Raw genomic sequence first — 21,967 nt, forward strand, 5'->3', positions numbered from 1 at the left:
AGGGTCATAATTTTTGAGAAATAAAGTAACTTAAATGATAGTGAAAGACTTTCCACTGGCAAATAAAGCTGAAGAGAGGATAGGCCTTCCTAACAATGGCTAAGAGTTTCCTCATTGTCAGTTCCGCTTTCCACCTGCACATGCCTTAAAATAGGACTTCCTTCTTTTCCTTTGCTTCTTGAAAGTTTTCCTACCCTTCAAAACAGAGCCATTAAATGTTTACCCTTAAAGGAAGAGTTTGGTATCTTATAGCCACTATCGCAAGGAGATTTATATTTGGCAACACTCTTTTAAGTAACATCAAAGTACCCTGTATTTTGAATACAATAAAATATTGTTTATTACTATTTTGTTACTGAAAGTCAGTACAATAAAAGGTATCACAGAACACTTGAAGACACATATGTCCTATGTTTGTTTTATTGTTAATTTTTGTGAGAAAAGACTGACTCCTTATATATATATATTTATTTTTATTATCTGTAGGTAGTTTTACAAAGGAGTAACCATTCAACAAATCAGTTTATAAGAACAATGCGTTGATCAATGTCACTCCTTTCATTATTCTCCCCCACTTATGCTCTTTTATGAACTGGACTGGCAAGTTGTAAAATGATATTACAACCTGAAAACATTGAAAGATGTCTTGATGGAAGGAAAAGGTTACAAAAAGAAATATGTGATTGATCTCATTTAGGAATCTTTTATCATTTCCCTCCCAGGAATATCTAGAGGCAGAAACTAGAGCCTTCTCAAAATTACAATGAATATGACATGTGTTATTTCTGTACCTGAAATGATTCCTTTGGGAGAGAAGATGTTGTCATAATAATGTTATTTCATTTTAACACCTTATGGATAACAGAGGACCCAACAAATAAGAAGGTATGGTCTGGCTGGTTGGAGCCAGCAACTAAAACAAACACACAAAGAATACTAACTGTTGCCAATGCTTCTCCAGTGTTTTCTCCTCGTAAGTAAGAAGTCACATAAAACTTTGTCACAAATGACTCTCATAGTCATCAGAATAAAGCCTATCTTAGTAGACTTACCCCTAAGTGTGCGCCTTGATCTAAAAAATTTTAGTGCTGCAAAATCCTCTCTTAAATGTACCAGTGCTGTTTCATAAACAGAAGAAAAGACTGCATGTGTGGCTCAGGTGGTAGAGTGTCTGACTAGTAAAGTTCTGAGTTCAAACTTCAATAAAACAAACACAAATTGGAAGGAACAAAGACAGAAAAGGAACTGGAGAATCTAAGTAAACCTTTTCAGTTTTTAATGACATTTATTTTTTTAATGACAAAGCTGTGGGCTGCTAATTCAATAAAGGATAGAAGCTCTTAGACACTGGCATGCATTCAGCTCTGAGATTCAGAATTCTGGTGTACAGGAAGCCCACTGAAGATATGTTTTACATTTCTCCTGTTTTCATTCAGATAACTAATGAATCATGTAATCATTTTGAGTGGTAATTAAAAATGTCGTTTACATTCATCAGCTAGAGCAAATTATGTAATATCTCTTTCCTATTGTGAGCATTTTACTCACACTCAGCCTTCATGTTGGGGTTTAACACGAATACTTGAGCTCCATAGTATTCTCATATACATGACATGTTCATTACTTTTACTGGCACCCCAGTTTTCATAAGCTATCCTAACAGTTCTGTGATGAAGAAATTGTTTATATTAATTTTGTTCTTTAGATACATAATTAGAAGTTTGAGACTAATTGGCAGATTGCTTGACACATAAATTAAAGGGGCAAAACCATAATTTGAACTTAATGGTTTTTAGTTTCAAAATCTTTTTTTTAAATTTAATTTTATTTTATTTGTGAACATACTGTACAGAGGAGTTACAATTACATGGGAAGGTTAATGCGTACATTTCTTACCAAGCATTGCAGCCTCCTCCTTTGTTTACCCTTCACATCCCTTCCCAGCCTCCCACCTCCCCCTAGTTTCAAAATCTTAAACCCTTGCATTTCATTTCAGTTGAATGCTGGTGATTACATTACTAATAACCATCTCTGTGTATTTTCCAGTATGCTTAGTCAAGAAGTTTTGCCCAAGAACAGGTAGACTCTGGGGACCCAGGGTGAGGCAAAGCAGTGAAAAGAAACCAAACTGGCCACAGATAAATCCATTGAAGAAAAAACAAGGAATCCTCCTGTGAAGTATGAGTGTGAAGTGTGCAGATGTTAACTTATTGTACAAGTAACAGTTTGTCTGTCTCTATTTTTACTGCTCGACTTCATCCAACCAAGACCCCACTGACTATGTAACGCCAAACGATGAAAGAAAAGCTTTCTGAATGGAGAGGGTGTTAAGCAATGTGTGTGAGTCTCTGGCTTTGATCTCAACACTACCAAAAAGAAAAAAAAAAAGAAACAAGATAAAACAAATCCCAAATCCCTGTCAATTAAATCACAGGACACCATTCCTCTCAAAATGCTCTCAGATTTGCAAATGTCAAAAAGCTTAAAAAGACAGATCTTAGAATCAGGGGGTGGGGGCATGAAAAGTCTCAAAATCAGTCATAATATGACCTTACTAGATAATCAATAAGGACTTATTAAGTGTTTAGGTTGAGTAGTGCAATGCACACTCTAGATTAAGATACTTAAGTGCAAGATATGAAATATTAATTGCTATTCTTCAGTTTCACAGTGATGACCACTACTGAAGGAAAGAGACCCTCTCATGAAAAAAAGTCTGAGTATACAGGTATCTGGGGAATAGGAAGAATCATGAGGAGAGAAGAAAAGAAGAGCAAGCAGCTGAGGAAGGGGGGGGGACGTTGTGAAGAAGAGGCTGGAAGAATGGGCAGAAGAAGCTAATGGGAAAATAAGCTTCTAAATTTCAAAATTAGCCAAAATATTTCTGCTGGAATTCTCCTGATCTTAGACAATGTACATGTCCTGTATATGAAAATGCCACCTTTAAATATCAAAGTTCCATACATTTTTTTACCATTCATCTTTCCATGTCTAATACTGAAGATTTTTCCTCATTTATGTGTATTTTAAAGTTATTAAGACATAATAATTTTCAGAGTTGAACTAAGTATAAGATGATTATTTGGTATTACTTAAAAATTAAAATTTGACATGACTGGTTATCAACCTCCCCAGAGATTTAAAAGCTTTTGAACTTGTGATGGAAATTAAAGAGTTGTTCATGCTGAAACTACTTAAATATTTTACGTGGAATTCTTTATCTATTAGGCTTATCATCATAGTGTTTGTGCACTGACGTAGAAAAATGAAATTATGTATTGGTAATTAAAAACATTTCTGCAGATGGAACCTCATAAAAAATTGCTCCATGATGTGAAAAATATGTTTTTCTGAAATTATCCCCCAAGTTCAGCTTTTTAGCTGCTTATAATGTTCATAAATGTATTACTAGAGATAACACCCTGCCCTATCATTAGGATCATGGCTAAGTGGAAAGCTATATTATACATTCTGACACTGTCACATGATTATTTGTGATCAAGGAAAAACTAACTAGTTAATGGTGATTATTTCTTGTGAAAGCCAAAACTATAAATAAATAATAATGCTGAGCAATTTCATTTCCAAACGTCAATAATGAATTCCATCGACTGCATGCCATTAACCACCAGAGGTTACTTACATGCCTCCGTTCTTTTTAAAGCTTTATTCCTTCCATTTAAAAATATAGATCGATCTGTCGATGACAATGTCATTTGCATTTGTTTGACCAAAACTTGAAAAGAATACAAAAAGGAGGAAAAAACTCTTGTCTATTTTTCTCCACCTTTCTCCAAAGCCCAGAGAAATTAAAGTAATAAAGCACTAAGGGGAAACAAAGGCATAGAAGCAACTGTGGAAGAAAATGGTTTAGGAGAGCCTAAATACAATGAATAGCCAGTATTTGAAACCCAGAATATAGGGGTGATAAAGGCAAGAGCATGTGAGTTCATCACTATCATGATTCTCATTGTATATGTTTTTATAAGTCAGGGAAAAGATAAGGCAATATGGAAATTTTAGTATGAGTGAATGAAAAAAGACATCACCTTGATTTGTTAAAAAATGGTCTTTGGATGTGGAAAGGATTCAAATCACGGTCTGAATCCATTTCTGAGGTACTTTCCATATAGAATCATAATTAACAGCAGTAACAAATCATAAGGAAATAATGACATACAGAATGTAATTTGTTTAGAATTTTAGGTTTAGAATTTTGATAGAAATCACTCCCTTCATGCCTTCCCATGAAATATGCCTTTTCTCTTGACCATAACTAATGGAACTTCCAGTTCCCTAGTCATAACAGATCCATATAACTCATCTAGATATTTAAAAGGTAACACAAAACAATTCTTCTGCATTCTGCCTGACCAGACTTTCCAAGGAGCCTTGTACAAAGGTGAGAGTATTTATACATACCTTTACGTGAGCAGAACATTTCTGCAGTCTTCTCTTCAAGCCCTGCTCAGCCAGAAATACACTGCTTTGCTCGGCAGACTGGAGAGTGGAATTTGGGGTTATGTGCTTCCCTTCCCTGAGTAACCTAACACTTCCTTCCTGGGAGAGTGGCCTCTCCTCCCGCCCAGCCCAGTCCCTGACCCTGGGTGGCAGTGTGTAAGACTCAGAAGCTTCTGTTTCTGCACACAGGCAACTCACTGTACCTGCTCCGGGACTGTGAGCTTATTCTTGGCTCAGTGAACACTGTGCAAATAGTGCTAGCACACTTAGCATGATACGTTGCTAAGTTGACCCTGCAAAGTCTATAATGAAGTGAGATAGCAGAACTCAATCTCTGTGCAGCTTTTTATCATAAAGCAAACAAATGGCATAGCTACCTTGAACAAATTTCTATTTTATAGTCCTAATAGGATGGGCAGGTGGTGCATTTGATAAGCTGGTTACTAACCAGACTGGTGCTTTATTTATTTTTAACAGAGATTTAAATGCCACTGGCCATGATCAGAACCTAAGTTAGCTTTTCCTCATAAAGTCTCCAACTGGATCATCATGAGGAAGTTAACATGCATATGATAGCTATTTTCTTCCTTAGACCCCTTATTAGTGCCAGTTGAGAATCCACACCTGCCACAGTGTTGAATTCTTAGTAACTGGATAAAGTGCTTTTTACTCCATTTTCCCAGTTAGCTCTGGGAAGCAAATGGTACCAATCGTCCATCTGTGTCTGACTTTCTGTTCATATCCTTCAATTTCAGAATTCTGGAGATTTTGTGGCTGTTTCTCTCTACTCTCTCCTATTGTCATATTTTTAAGAGAACTTTCATTAGCAATGTAATGAATATATTCATATTGCCTTACTGTGTTTAATTTGGGGGCTGAGGTAACAGCTCGCACATTTCATATTCATGTGTTGGTCATATAACAGGTAAATTGGCTGACGTGTTAACTCTATAGATAAAGATCTTTGCAAGTCTAAGAACTAGGAGATGCCCAAACAGGTGGGCTTTAGGGGCAAATAAAAAAAATGCACTGTGAAGAAATAGCAACCATTACTCAAAAATAAAATTTATATCTCCAACGGCCCACAAAAATGATCTCTATGACATGATCTTGTATTTAAAGAATCCCATAGACTCCACTCCCAAATTAAGCTGATTCAAAACTTTGGCAAAGTAGCGGGTTATAAAATTAACCCCCCCAAATCAATGGCTTTTCTGTATGCCAACAATGAGAAAAGTGTGGCTGAAATTAGGAAAGCAACTCCATTTGTAATAGCCCCACAAAAAATAAAATACCTAGGAATTAACTAAAGAAGTGAAGGCCCTCTATGATGAAAACTTTAAAATCTTAAAAAAGGAAATCAACACAGAACTTAAAAAATGGCAAAACCTCCCATGCTCCTGGATTGGAAAGATTAACATCTTGAAAATGGCAATACTTCCCAAGGCTATCTACAAATTCAACGCAATTCCTATCAAAATTCCAACCTCATTCTTCAAGGAAATAGAAGAAGCAATCCAAAAATTCATATGGAACAATAAAAGACCCCGAATAGCAAAAACGCTCCTCAATGGAAAGAACACTGCTGGAGGAATATCAATACCAAACTTCAAACTCTACTATAAAGCCATAGTAATCAAAACAGCTTGGTATTGGCATAAGAACAGACCTCAGGACCAATGGAATAGAATTGAAAACCCAGAAATGAACCTACAGACCTATAGCCATCTAATCTTCGATAAGGGAGCTAAAACAATAGAATGGAAGAAAGACAACCTCTTCAGTAAATGGTGCTGGCAAAGTTGGTTAACTACATGTAGAAAACTTAAGCTAGATCCTTATATATCACCCTGCACCAGAATCAACTCCAAATGGATCAAAGACCTTGAACTCAAAGCAGACACTCTGAAAACATTACAGGATGGAATAGGAGAAACCCTAGGTCTCCTTGGCTCAGGCCGAAATTTTCTGAATAGAGACCCGGAAGCACAACAAATCAAAGAAAGGTTGGACAAATGGGATTACATAAAGTTGCAGAGCTTCTGCAGGGCAAATGACATAGCTAGCAAGATCAATAGAAAGCCCACGGATTGGGAGAAGATCTTTACTAGCCATACAACGGACAAGGGTCTCATATCTAAAATATACTTGGAACTCAAAAAATTAAACCCCCCAACAACAAATCCTCAAAGAAACAACTGCCCAATAAATAAGTGGGTGAAAGACTTAAAGAGAAACTTCTCTGAAGAAGAAAGAAGGATGGCCAATAGACACATGAAGAAATGTTCAACATCCCAAGCCATAAAAGAAATGCAAATCAAAACAACATTGAGATATCACCTCACTCCAGTTAGAACGGCAAAAATCAAGAACTCTAACAACAGATTCTGGAGGGGATGTGGACAGTAAGTAACTTTACTTCATTGTTGGTGCGAATGTAAACTTGTTCAACCACTTTGGAAAGCAGTATGGAGGTTCCTCAAAAGACTTCACATAGAACTCCCCTATGACCCAGCAATCCCACTTTTGGGCATTTACCCAAATGTTTACAAACAAGACCACACTAAAGCTACCAGCACAATTATGTTTATTGCAGCATTATTTACCATAGCTAAGATATGGAACCAACCCAGATGCCCCTCAGTAGATGAATGGATCAAGAAAATGTGGTATATATACACAATGGAATTCTATGCCTCCATCAGAAAGAATGACATTGCACCATTTGTTAGGAAATGGAAAAACTTGGAAAAAATTATATTAAGTGAAGTAAGCCAGGCCCAAAGAAACATAGGTCCCATGGTTTCCCTTATTTGTAATATCTAGTATATGTATGAGTCAAGCGGAAAAGGTCAGATAATGTGATGTCAGGAAAATGAACCCTTAGATGTGTATTTTAATGTTTTTTTCTTTCATGCATGTGTTTCTAATGCATTTATAAGATTATCTCTTTGTTGCTTTGTATGTCCCTCCCCCACAGTATAACCCCTGCTTTCACTATATTTGATGTCAGTATAACTTGTGGAGGAGATGGGGAAAAACCAGTTGTTTAAGGATACAGGTGGACCTGTTGCAACAATGAGAAGTACAAGTTGTCATGTCCAAAACCAGCTTTACAACGTCGGTGGGGGGGAGGGGGGGAGAAGGAGAAGGATTGGGATGGGGGGGAGGGGGGAGGCTGGGAAGGGAGGTGAAGGGTAAACAAAGGAGGAGGCTGCAATGCTTGGTAAGAAATGTACGCATTATCCTGCCCATGTAATTGTAACTCCTCTGTACAGTATGTTCACAAATAAAATAAAATTAAATTTAAAAAAATGATCTCTATGTTAAAGTAATCATACCCAGATTTTCATGTGATACAGAGCTCATAGTCTGGCAAGTTTTGAAGCTCTATAATAAGATTTTCACTTAATGGTAAAATAAATGAGTAAGTCAACCTGATCTTGATAAGGAAATGTAAACATTGGCAATATGATCCATTCCCAAGTGAAAATTTATAGTGTCTTATCTTCTTTAAAGAGCTGAATTTGCAATCACTTGTAACTTTTCTCTTGATACCTTTGAAAGTTACAGCAATCAAACAGGTATGATAGGTCATGTCTGTACTCTCACCTACTCAGGAGGATAAAATAAGGAGGACTGTGGTTCAAGGCCAAGAGAAAAAAGACTGTGAGACTCCATCTCAACAGAAAAAGTTGGGCATGGTGGTGCATATCTATCATTCTAGCTGGGGCAGAAGTGTAATAGCATTTCTATAGTCCATATTGGCCTGGTAAAAAATGGAGACCCTATCTCAATAATAGCCAAAACCTAATGAGCTAGAGGGGTTTCTCCTATGGTACGGCATCTATCTAGCAAGTAAGAAGCCCTTAATTCAAACCTCATTACTATCAAGGATTTTCAACAGAATTCCTTGTGAATGCTGTGTAAATGTTCTAGTTAAATTCCTGGCACTCTGTTTTAACATATGCTTAGATATTAACTTCGATTCTTTCCTTAGTGATATGAATGCCTTAGTTTAATACTAGATATCATCCTACCACATTAAAGTAACGCAAATGTAACCACCGTACATATGTTCAGTGTTTTCATAATTTACAAAGTACATCCACTAATATTCTTTTGTTAGATACACAATTGTCCTGGGAGATTTTATTCTCAAGTTTTGCTGAGCTTTCTATGCACAGAATGTTTCCTTGGCTTTATATGCTAAGCAAAATGAGCGGGCAAAAATTTGAAGAGGGCTTGATGTTCAATTTCAAATAATTTATCATAGCAACAGACTTTTGAGACTCTTGAGAAGTAAAAAGCAAGAATGAATTATCTCTTGTTTAAAGTAAGACTTCTATAAGAACAAAATAAACACACACAAACAACACAACTCTAAAGAAAACATAAGCAAATGTGAGTCACATATTTATATCGATTTACAAAGATGGTAATGCTACCTGTATTTGTGTAGTGTTTTACAATATGAGTAAGAGAGCTTCAAAGTCATACACATACACACACTGCTATACAGACACACATCAAATATACCTGTGATTCATATCACAAATACCTATGTAAGTAAATATATATAACTATTTATCTATCTATATATGTGTGCAATGTCTATATAATATCCACAGTTCCAAAAATTTTGTCATTTGCTTTCATTAGGAATTTGATAAGAAATAAACTTACCTAATTTGTCATCTAAATTGGGTTTTTTTTTCTTCAAGATTTGGTAACATCAATTCAAGTCATCTTTCAATTTTGGGTAGAGCTATCCATTACATATCCAATGAACAGGGATGAATATTGCTGTTCATCCATTTTGGAAGCAGGATGCTAAAAGGCTCTGATTTAAGAATTTTGTAAAGTGTCAAGAATACCATTGCTTCCATAGCTCCTATTGTTTTTGTTCTTAATTACTTTGTAGTTTAATAATTTATTATCCTATGTCTATTATCACACCAGACAACCTAAAGATGTGACTTTTTGACCTTGACTCAATATCCAGGTTTATTAGTCTGTCAGTCTGTCTACCTGTCTGTATGTATCTGCCACACCTATGATTAAACTCAAAACAGTCTTATGCATCTTAGGCAAATGTCCTACCACTAAGAAATGATCCCAGTCCTTGGATATTTGAAACAAGACTCACTATGTAGTTCAGTATGACTTTGAACTCATGATCCTCTTGCTGTTCCCTGTTAGAGCTGGGATTACAACCAATCATGACTGGTTGTTGGTTTATTATAAAGAGCCTGATAACTGACTAAATACATCAGCTTGAGTTTATTCCAATTAGACTAACCTACCCTCCTTCCTTCCTTTTTGGCTCTCATCTCCTCTCTCCTCCAGACCCTCTCTACCTATTTTTTTTTTTTTTGGTCTGTCGTGGGGCTTGAACTCTGGGCTTGGGCGCTGTCCCTCAGCTCTTCATCTCAAGGTAAGTGATTTACCATTTGAGCCACAGCACCACTTGCAGTTTTCTGGTGGTTTATTGGAGGTAAGAGTCTCACAGACTTTCCTGCCTAGACTGGCTTTGAATCGTAATCCTCTGATCTCAGCCTCTTGAGTAGCTAGGATTACAGGCGTGAGCCACCAGTATCCAGCTCCTCTCTATCTTTCTATGTTCCTGTTTGTTTTAAGCCAATGAAGACAGATCTGCAAACAAAAATTTGATGGAAAGAAATATCTCTCTATGACTTAGTAATTTTGGAATTAGAAATAGCCTTCCTAATTATAGTTGTTCTTTGTTAACAAGTATGATTATAAAAGTATTTTTGCTAATATCACATTACAATAGCACAGTTATAACTTTTACCAGAGATGGGCATTTTACTTTTACTTGCTGGATGCATTCTCCTCAAAATGTTTGCTGCAGAAGACTAGAAGAAGGCCTTCCCTCAAAGAAGCAGTGCAAATGGAACAACAAATGTGCTCAAGATATTGAATGATGAACACTCCCAGCTCTGAAAGAGTTCTCAGAGAAACAGCAATCCTCCCTGGCTCATAGAAAATATGGCGCTTGGATATGTGAGAAAGGTTATCAAGATTTTTTTTTCTATTTGTTGGTGAATAGAGTGGGAATTTAGAAGTGACCCCTAAAAGAAATTTGAAGTGATATTATAGGGTATTTCAAGAGTGTCAGGTTTCATAAATCATATATATTCACAAAGTTGCTTTGTGCTTAAATTGAATAAAAGAGTTTTAAGCTGGTGACCAAACCAGACCAAGTAGCATATAGTAAAAATTAATGCTGTTTATTGAGCTGTCATGAATCGAAGCTACTAAGCACTGGAGTTATAATGATGGTTCAACCATCATTCATAGTCCAGACTCTTTTATTTCCTTCTCTTTTTCACTTGTGAACATACTTTGTGACTAAAGAAAAAGTCCTTTAAAGTGCTGGGGAAATTTTCTCAGGTTACTAGGAGGCACATTTTCCATCCTGTTCTTCCTCTGACATTCCTTGGCAAGCTGTACTAAGCAGCTACTATGCCTCATACTTTCCCTAGGCAGTACCAGTCAATGCTTTTCTTATGGCAGAGTCAATTACTATAGAATCAACTTCCTATAAGAATACTACTTACATTCCCATGGTTTTCATGGCATTGTTCAAAATAGCCAAGTTATGGCATCAATCAGATTAGCTGCCCTTCAACACATGGATGATGAATGTGGTATATATACACAGTGTGGAGTTTTATTCAGCCATAAAGAACAATGAGGTTGTGTCATTTGCTGAATATGGTATGGAACTGGAGATCATCAAGTCAGGGGAAATGAACACAACTTACAAAAACAGATATCATACACTTTCTGCTATTAGAAATGGAGATCTGAGGACCATGGTTTGAAGCCAGCCCAGGTAGGAAAGTCCCCGAGCCTTTCATCTCCAATTAACTACCAAAAAGTGGAACTGTAAAACTAATGATAGAACCCTAGTCTCGAGCACAAAACCTCAGGGACAGTGCTCAGGCCCTGATTTTAAGCCCCAGGACCAGCACAAAGAAACAACAAGAAAAGGGAAGTGTAGTAGTTACGTGTGTGTGTGTGTGTTTGTGTGTGTGTGTGTGTGTGTGTGTGTGTGTGTGTGTGTGGTGTGTATGTGTGTGGTGTGTGTGTGTGTGTGTGTGTGTGTGTGTGTGATTTTTTTCCATGAATTTTAACTCAAGACCTTCAGCTCCTCTGGTTTGCTTGCTTGCTTGGGTGGCATTCTACCACTTGAACCACACCTTCAGTATTTCTTTTTTGCTATTTTGGAGAAGTCTCACAAACATTTATGCCCAGACTGGATTTAGACTGAAATCTGTCAGATCTCAGCTTCTGAATAGCTAGAGTGACAGAAGTGAGCCACCATCATCTTGCTTGAAAAGAAATGTGTTAAACTGCATTTGCCTCATTTTCTTATGAGAAATATATGATAGTTATTAAATGTTCTATGAGTGCACCTAAAATTTATTTTCAAATTAATTTATAGTTTTAATACCTGAAAAATGCACTTTTTCACTGACATATATATATATATATATATATATACATTAAATAACAATTAGGTATTACTTAAATATTACCTTGGGAAAGCTGTATTGAGGTATTTTACTATTAAGTTATAAGTCATGTATTAAAACATTAATTTTTTATTTCTACATCCATAAATTTAATTCAGTTTTGTGAAAGCTATTTTCACATGAACAGTAATTCTTTCCATTAAGCTATCTCTTATAACATTTGTTTAAATTCAATCAGAGAATTATACAAACATCTACTGAAAAAAAAACAAGGTACTAGGTCCAAAGTTGAATCCTGGAGACTTGGAAGTATAGTCTAGAATAACAAAAGACTACAAATATAATGTCATGAATTCTTAGGTTTTAACATCCTTAAAAGTGTCAAATTATACAATGACAACACATTAGAAAACAAAACCTAGAACTTAAGACCTGAAAAAAAATTAATTAGTTTCTCAAACAAAAATATAATTCTTAAATTTAAGAAGAAACTATATGTAGGTATTTCACATACTACCTTCTATTGTCAAGTTAAATCATATTAGTACCACATTATTCACAATTAAAGAAAGATTATGATCAACTCAATAACAATTTTTAACTATTTGATTTTAAAATTCAAAATTATCACACAAGAGATGGACAAAAGAAATGAAGTAAGGAAAAAAACCTTTCAGATCATAATGAGGAATAATATTTGAGCTTGATTGACAGCTTCTAAAATAGAGAAGAAAATGGATGATGGTCACATATACAACAAGTTATGCAATATACATGTAGCTCTCTATACTATAAAAAATTACCTGACAAACATACTTATATCAATGTGTTTTGGAAGTGTTTAATTTTTTTAACATAATGAAACTGCATGGCACACAAATAATAAGGCTTCATTTTAACTTTCCTTTGCCAGTTTATTTCCTATATTATTGTTCATGTTATTATTATTATTATTTTATTTTTTTAGGTCCAGTCGTGGGGCCTGAACTCTGGGCCTGGGCGCTGTCTCTCAGCTCTTCAGCTCAAGGCTAGCGCTCTCCAATTTGAGCCACAGTGCCACTTCAGGCTTTTTTCTTTTTTCTTATGTGGTGCTGAGGAATCGAACCCAGGGCCTCATGCATGCAAGGCAAGCCCTCTCCCTCTGAGCCACCTTCCCAGCCCATGTTATTTTCATAAACTCAAAAAATATTTTTTTTTATTTTTCTCAGTTGTGGAGCCTGGGTACTGTCCCTGAGCTTTTTTCTTTACATTCAAGGCTAGTGTTCTATTATTCTGAGCCACAGTGCTACTTCCAGTTTCCTGGGAGTTCAGAGATAAGAGTCTCATGGACTTTCTAGCCCAAGCTGGCTTTGAACCTCCATTCTCAGGTGTCTGCCACCTGAGAAGCTAGGCTTACTAGCATGAGCCACCAGTCCTCGCTAAAAGAATATTCTAAAAGAATATGTTTTCTAAGAAAAGGGAGTCAGTCCTTAAGATAATGGATAGCATGCCAGAGAAAATAAAGCTAAAATATATAAAAATAAAAGGGGAAAATATGAAATAATTGGAGAACAATTAATAAGAAAACAGAATAGGTATAATTTGAGAACATTGTTCAAGACTGTAGTTCAAACAAGCAAACAAGAAATTTCTCTTGAAAAATAGAATGAATTATTTAACATTTTCAATATTTTATTTCGTTATTTGGTCTATTTGACTATCTAACTAGAACTCGATGTGAAAATAAAGTTGTATGCATGTATGTATTTATGTGTTTATGTATTTATTTTTTTAGGTGCTAGTCCTGGGGCTTGAACTCGAGGCCTGCACGCCATCTCTGAACTTTTTTACTTAAGGCTAGTGCTCTAACACTTAAGACACAGCTCCACATCTAGCTTTTTTTCTTTTGGTGGCTAACCGGAGATAAGAGTCTCATGAAGTTTCCTGCCCATGCTGCTTTCAAACTGCAGCCCTCAGATCTCAGCCTCCTAAATAAATAGGACTATAGGTGTGAGCTACCAGGTCTGTCCAAAGGATGCATTTTTATAAGCAAAAGTTTGACAAATGTCACTATTGTAGTTCAAAGGCAAAGGCACTCTTCATTACCACCTAACAGCTGCAAGAGGACCAAACTGTTGGCTGATTTAATTTTGAAACTGTAGACAAAAGTAGACAGGTGGGAAAGGACAGAGGGAAAAGAAAAGACAAGGCTGTCTGACTCACAATGCTCATTTGAGTGGGACAAATGCTTGCTTCACTACACCTGTAGTTACATTTTTAACATTGCTTCTGGTTCTTTAGGCTCTATCTATTCAATCTTAGCCCATTAATCCTAAGGACACCTACAATGAATGAAGAGGGTTTCTTTCCACTGACATTTGTCCCCATCCTCCTTTCTTTTCCTTAAGTTGTAGTCCAGTTTGTGTTCTCCAGTCACATAGAAAATCATTAGAACAACTCAAATTAAAACCATACTGACTGAACGCATAATACATAATATGTTATGCTACTTTAACAAATATTCATAGTTACTTTACAGTTTTAAATTTACTTTTAATTGCTAGTTTGATCAGACGGGATGTCATGAATGTTTCTTAGACTAATAGCCTCTAAATGAGGACGGAGGAAGAAGTCAGGTAAATGAGATTGTTTGTTGAGAAAGTAGTTGTGAGTAGGGGTAAAAAGAAAGTACTCTAGTCACAGGAACAAACATGGTCCAAACGCCAAGTTGACTGAGTATGGCAGGAGAAAAGATAAGGTATTTGTGAAGAGGAAAGAGAATTTAAAAATAAAAAAGAACTGTAGCCTTCACAGGCTTTAAAATTTTTTAATTAATAATTTGAACCTTCATCTCAGGGCAACAAGGACACAATTGGACTTTAAGCAGAGCATTAGCAAGATAAGACTTGAAATTTAGAAATGAGTTGCTATTCAGGACATGGATTAGAAAGGAAACATTCTGAATGACGCGGAACTATTATGAGTTGGTAAGTATTCCCTATGAGATATATGAAGTCAGGTAATGTTAGAAGGCAGTAAAAGATGGGTCTAGATCAAAAAGAATTACAGGTAGAACAGTTTAGATTTCTTGACCCATTGAATCAGTGTTCCTGAGAGCTCTGGTCGAATAACTACTAAATAGCCCCACGCTGCTGATCACATATATGGTATATATGTGCACACTGGAGGGAAACCAGGAGGACGACACAGAACTAGAGGGAATCAGGGAAAAACCTACAACAGTGGGACCCATCAACTGCACTGGACGTTGATCAAAATAAACTAAGCAACTAAATGGCAGCGATGGGAGGGAGGGAACAAGTGGGAAAGAGGGAACAGCTGATGCTATGCAAAACAAAAGGAATGTACATATCACCCAATGTGGAAGAAATAACTATATTGCAAAGCTCATAGAACTCATAAATGTTATAGACCACGATAGACAATTTGTCCATGAAAGTTAGAATGTGTTTGTGACTTTAACTAAGCATCACTATCCCTCAATACTGTGAAATTTGGGAAATTATGTAATCACTTAATCACAATAAAGAATTTGAAGAAAAAAAAAAGAATCTATAGCTTTGTACCAGAAAAAACTGCAAGCAAGTCAGGTTTTAATGAGGGAAATTGTAAAACCAGCTTCAGATAGGTTGGTTTTTAAATACCTGTGGAAGATCGTAATGGATATAGAATAGTTAGGAGTTATGGGTCTGGAGCCTATGAGAATTTTCTGGGTTGGAAATTTAGATTTAAGATTCTTCTGCTCATAGGTATGAACTGATAATTGCTTCAGAAAAATATAGTCTCATAATCATCTTGCCTAGATAAAAATTACTATTAATATTTCATCTTGTTTGCTTTACATTTGTGTTCTCTCTCACACATAGACATCAGTCTCTTTCTACTTATATATTTGTAAATATACATACTAGCACACACATATTTACTATTATACACATCATGGTTCTTTATCCCAAACTACCTAAATAATGTAACCTTTAAGTATAGATAATCTTCTTTATTTTGGAGGGGGGGGGGTCCAGTTGTGGGGCCTGAACTCTGGGCCTGGGCGCTGTCCCTCAGCTCTTCAGCTCAAGGCTAGCACTCTACCACTTGAGCTACAGCACCACTTCCGGCTTTTTTCTTTTTGCTTATGTGGTGCTGAGGAATCGAACCCAGGGCCTTATGCATGCAAGGTAAGAGCTCTACCACTGAGCCACCTTCCCAGCCCCACAGTTCAGACACACAGTACAGCTTTCAGACTTCAATAAATTTAACCTTGATATGGTATTTTTATAATTAATTTCAGCATCCAGATTTTGACAATGGATTCAATAATGGCTCAAGAAAGATGTGGCATTCTTGGCATAAGGCCTATTTCTGCCATGATCCACTTTCACAATTACATGAAAATCTGAATGGTATTTATTTATTAATTTAATTTGCATTTTTCTTCCAAAAGAACACTGTTTTTCTTCCAAAAGAAATAACACTATTTCATATTTTCTTATATTGCTAAGGCTATTTCTTGCAACTTCTCTTAGCATCTACATAAGATTCAGGAGTTCAAAGCTACTAGGAATAAAAAGAGTTTCCAAAATTTATCTTCTTTGTGATCTGGTATTTGCTTTGACTTTTTAAAAATCGTGAGCAAGAAAACGTATCAAATCCCAGTAAGAAGCCTTCAGATTAAGATTACCTAGTTTGAATTTTTCTCTCGTAAATAAAGCAAACACAAATCAAACACTAGAGGATAAAATGGAAAGGTAGAGGGAAGTCCAAAGAATTTATGATTTACCTAATCCTTAAGGTATATCAAAGTTAGACTATTAAGTAGACTATTAAAATAAGACAATGTATCCAGCTAGAACTAATGCATTTAGTTAAAACTAAAATTCATGTTACTATGCCTAGGAGTTCATAGTAGGAGAATATAAATCCAGCAGCATTCCAAACCCAACAGGAGCAGAGAAGTACAAAGGGAAGCTTTATTTATAGAGATCTTTTTCCACTTACTTGCAAAGTTGCTAAACTGGTTTTGGTTTTCTTTGTGAATGTTTCTTTCAAAGAAGTAAAGTATATTTTGGCTTGTCACTGGGGTTGATTAGGCTTCACTGCTAGTGGAAAAACAATAGATTTGTTTGGATTAAGAATTCTAGTTTACTATGGCTTAGACACACCTGAAAAATTATTTCCTCTTCTCACTGCCTTCTCATTAAAAAACAACAACAACAACAAAAAGAGTAATGTACCCGTATTAATGTGCAAATCACCAGAAAAGATGTTTGACCAGTACTAGATCTTTGATAAAAAGAGTACACTTAGCCTTTAGCTGCCCACAAAAACCAATAGCAAGCGAGCAAGCCATAATTTGTCACTAGATACCGGAAGACTTGCCCCAATTAACATGAACTCAGGCAAGGCTTGATAAAATGCCTACCTGAAAATCAATGTCAAATGACAGAGCTTTCACTGGAGAGGGAAAACTAAAGGCTTTGAAATCAGATTTAGTTGAGTTTAAATCCTTTCTATGGCACTTAGCTTTTATGCCTCAGTTGCATTGTTGTAAGGTAAATCATCCCAGAAGCCACACTTTAAAATATAGAATATTAGAGTCTTTATTATACAGTTAACAGGCTGCAGGCCGCCAGTTGTTACAAAGGCCTGCAGCATGCAAATACACATAACACAGCTAGAAAACATGCTAAAGAGGAAAGAAATAACAAGAACAATCCCAACAAGCCAATTCAGCTCCAATGGAGAGCTGAATTGGGACACGATAACTGAAGACAGGCCAGGAGACAGGACACAGGACATGATCACAGTGACACAGGTGGCATGGAGTCCCCGCGGCTAGGCTGGTTGGTGCCTAAATAGGTCGGCACAAGGGGCAGATCCTCAGGAAAATTCCCAGTCCCAGGCTCTAGACTGACAGATTCAGCAACCTATCAGCCAAGTGCCTGCCCCTGCCTCCAGGGGTACAGGCACGCCTATTACCTGGGAGGCAAGTGATGGGGGGGGGGCGATTCCTTCCCCCAGCATGAAGACAAAATGCCCGATTCTACCACCCACCATGTGGACAATATGGTGCTAGCCAGACCTGGCCTCCTTACTTCAGCATCACTAGTGAAAAGGAGACATAGCATCTACCCCTCAAGCTACTGAATTAGAATTCAATGAAATAATGTATGCAAATGTGTAAATACAGTGACTAGAATATGATGGCAGCTTCAAAATAATCCTTTGTGCCCTTTAGCATACTGACAAAGACTTAATTAATACAAAGCAGAAAGACTAATTCAAGCAGAAAAAATAGAAAGGAGAAAACAGTCTTCCAGGGGTGATGTACAAATCAGTGAAGGAAGAAAAGCAGAAGACAGGAGGCCACTACGTCTATAGTTTGAACAAAGAGTTCAGACTTGGATAGTACCACTGACAAAGACTAGTCTTTACTGACAAAGTCTACTATGAGAGTGTTTGGGAGTACAAGGGGCATTTGACTCCAAATATTCACAGACACATGATGGAAAAAAGGCCTTCCTTGTAGCTGGCCAACCAAAAGAAATAGCTTGACATAAATAGGGCCATTTGCATTCCAGAGATGTGTTCAGAGACACATGGAACACGTGTCTACCTCACAGCTGGACTTCCAGTGCTGTGAGCATGACAGAAAGGTTACACCCCAGTTCCAGTAGACGGTGACAGCTGTGACAGCTGCACAGGAGTAAGCTCATACCACAATAGTAACATATCTCCAAGAAAAGAAGAGGTGTAGAGGAAGCAGAATATGAGAAAATTACAAAACTTGGGAATCTAGGTCAGATATAGTCACTTGCTCTTTACTTTTCAGATTTATAGTCAGCATGCCATAAGTACTGTTTATACAAGGTGTTGAAACAGTATGCTATGGCTGTGGGCTGGCCAGAGTTTCGAAGGCATTAGCTGGCATCTTCTTACCTAAACAACAGCAAATACTCAAGGAAAGGCTTTATTCTTAGATTAAGAACAGCAAAGCTAACATTCCTCAGGTGTTTCCTTAGTGACAGATACACTCATACGGTAAGCAAAAATAATAACCCCTAATGGTCTATCTCATGGAGCTGGTGACTGTTATCTTATAAAAGGGAAATTATAGGTTTGGATGGGATTAAGTAGTTCCTAGTCTGCTGAACTTGAGAAAGGAAATTATTTTAGATTACCCTAGTAGACCCAAAGTTATCATAAGAATCTCTAGAAGTGGAAGAGAGAGGCAGAGAGGCAGAAACACAAACATGAACTACGAGACAATGGCCATTGCTTGCTTAACAGCATATGGCCCTGAGCCAAGAAATGCAAGTGGCTTCTAGAAGCTAGAAGGCAAGAAGAGGGAAAAGGCAATTTGTTATGTATAACAGGCCAGCCCACTTACTTTAAGATTTTTTTATTAAGATTTTATGTTAAGCCGGGCATCCGTAGCTCACACCTGTAATCCTAGCTATTCAGGAGGCTGAGATCTGAGGATCGCGGTTCAGACAGCCCAGGCAGGAAAGACCGTGAGACTCTTATTTCCAATAAACCACTCAGAAGTGGTGCTGTGGCTCAAGTGGTAGAGCACTTACCTTGAGCTGAAGAGCTAAGGGACAGCACCCAGTTCCAGAGTTCAAGCCCCGTGACCAACCAAAAAAATCTTAAAGTAAGTGGGCTGGCCTGTTATACATAACAAATTGCCTTTTCCACGCATCTTAGTGTTTATGTTGTTTCAAATAAAATAAGTAGGATATATTCTGTTAGAGATTTTAAGCAATGCCTTTACTCTCAACATCTAAAATCTATTTCTGTGCTGATTCCTCTCTACAAAAGTGTTAGGCTCATATTAGGCCATTAGGCAAGTCTTGGCTAAGTCTTGTTGGAAACAAAAGGATATCTGATCTATATAAATTAGAAATGAAGGAAGCCAGCCATAGCCTATCCTTGAGTTTTGATTCCTATAATTTTCTAATTCTGATAAGTAAGTATTTAAAAAATTTAGTTTCTAAGTGTAAAATATGATCAAGTTTTTTATCTTTATAAATTATATAGCAAACTTTACTACAAGCTTGCTTTTTCTATTAGAATTTTTTCAACACACAAAGGAATATGTTTATCTCAGTAAAAATTAAAACTTCCAGGATCCTACTTCTTTTGACATTTAAGGTTTCAAAAGAATCATAAGATGAAGAGAGAATTACCCACCACTTGACCTGTTAACTATAATCTGATGTGGCTTTTTCCCAAGGAGAAATGGTATCCTATGCTTTACCTCCAATCTTTTGTGGAAGAGATGTACAAATCACTGTGTGCACTTGTGCAAAAGCCCACATGGACACTTTCATGTGCTTACACAAAAGGAACTGGCTAAAGTAATTTCTGAAATGTTTGCTTCTAGGCAGAACCTTCAACCTTATTACACAAGCTCATTTTGCAAACCATTCTATGAGAACAAACAAGAAGAGATTATGTAATACTTATCAGATGTAAGCATGTCTTCCATGCTATTACCACTGGCTACGTAACTATTTTTTAAGCAACTGTGTACTGGAAAGTTTAATTCAATAAAACTTCCTTCCTCCTTTTGTTCCACGTTACAAATCAGGTAAATTAACATATTAGCAAAGCAATTCTTATTCCTTTATAAATTGTCTTCACTTCTCAGAAAATAAATGGATGAGTCCAAAAGTATGTTCTGCTTTTAAATGTTCCAAATCTTAATGGTAATGGACACAGAATCCTACAAAAAGCTAAAATGTAGGATCTTACTTAATTTGGGGGATAGCCATAAAACTATATGTGAAAGAAAGGAAGAAGATGCCATGTAGGTATAACATTCATACAAACTGGGCTGGGAAGGTGGCTCAGTGGTAGAGTGCTTGCCTTGCATGCCTGAGGCCCTGGGTTCGATTCCTCAGTACCACATAAGCAAAAAGAAAAAATCCAGAAGTGGTGCTGTGGCTCAAGTGGTAGAGCACTAGCCTTAAGCTGAAGAGCTGAGGGGAAGTGCCCAGGCCCAGAGTTCAGGCCCCACGACTGGACCCCCGCCCCCAAAAAGCCAATTCATACAAAACTACTGAATTTTTCAATGAATTATCCATTTTGTATTCCTTGGTAAAAGTGGAGGCTAAGTTATGAACATAAGAACAACTTTTGTACTCTTTTAATCAATTCACAGGCCTTTTCCTGAGTTGGCTATATTTTCTGTTCTTTACCTCTCAGTTATTTGGCAATTCAAGACTATGAAATATATAAAACACAATACATATACATAGTGAATATATTTAAGAAGGAAAGAGTCCAAATGAGCTGGCTATATAATTTGCTACAAAATCTTACATAGAATCTACAAACTTTTTTAAATACCACTTTCCCATTCTAACACTTATTTCAGCAATATGAAATATCTAACTATAGTAATTCACTGAAATGCTAATTACTGCCTATAAACTCAGAATGGTTACATTCCACTGAAATGACCAATAATAATGTATGTCATCAGATGGATAATTCATCACAGCTTACCTGGGGATAATTTCTATATAAACATAAAAGATACAGGACACTTATACTGCCAAATTTGTGATCAAATTATTAAATCATCCAATTATTTATATATACAGTATGCACAATTTTGGGTATAAGTATAGATAATCTTAATCACATTGTAGTAGATCTTTGAAGGGAGAACAAAAGGAAAGTCTGTATACTGATGTTTGGACACTTGAATTAATTATTCAGCCTTAAAGATAATTATGGAACTTCAGGGGTAAATAAAGTATAAATAGGAGATTATAATGTGTTTCTGCTTGCTTGTAGATACATTCTATATTTTACTTCTGTTTTATACATTACAGCTCTATGATTTTGGTAATAATAATAGACTCATTTGAGGTTTAGAGGTCAATAGAAACACATTAATTCTACCTTCTAAATGAGTTTTAAAAACCAATCTCATATAAAGTTTCTAAATGTGAACTTCATATGTGATTTCATTGCAGCTACCCATGTCACAT

General features: G+C 36.4%; 1 protein-coding gene and 1 long non-coding RNA gene across 5 annotated transcripts in view; one reads left to right on the top strand and one right to left on the bottom strand.

The window, feature by feature from the left end:
- Window positions 1-3,193, top strand: part of LOC138815858 (uncharacterized) — a 39,927-nt gene extending 36,734 nt beyond the window's left edge. The window contains exon 3 of the long non-coding RNA XR_011368501.1: window positions 2,664-3,193. This is a non-coding gene — a long non-coding RNA (uncharacterized lncRNA). The remainder of the gene's footprint in view (window positions 1-2,663) is intronic.
- LOC138815856 (oxidation resistance protein 1) overlaps window positions 1-21,967 on the bottom strand; it is a 240,482-nt gene that overhangs the window by 100,115 nt on the left and 118,400 nt on the right. Inside the window, exon 1 of one of the 4 annotated variants that reach the window (XM_070005238.1) lies at window positions 4,423-4,520. The exons of the other annotated variants lie outside the window; for them this stretch is intronic. Within the exon in view, the coding sequence (XP_069861339.1) occupies window positions 4,423-4,441 (19 nt within the window). The 5' untranslated portion in view covers window positions 4,442-4,520. Of the gene's footprint in view, window positions 1-4,422; window positions 4,521-21,967 lie in introns of those variants that run through there. 4 annotated transcript variants of the gene reach the window in all.

This window comes from Dipodomys merriami, unplaced genomic scaffold (assembly GCF_024711535.1).
Source record: "Dipodomys merriami isolate MVZ:Mamm:240054 unplaced genomic scaffold, mDipMer1.0.p SCAF_673, whole genome shotgun sequence".
Classification (NCBI taxonomy): domain Eukaryota; kingdom Metazoa; phylum Chordata; class Mammalia; order Rodentia; family Heteromyidae; genus Dipodomys; species Dipodomys merriami.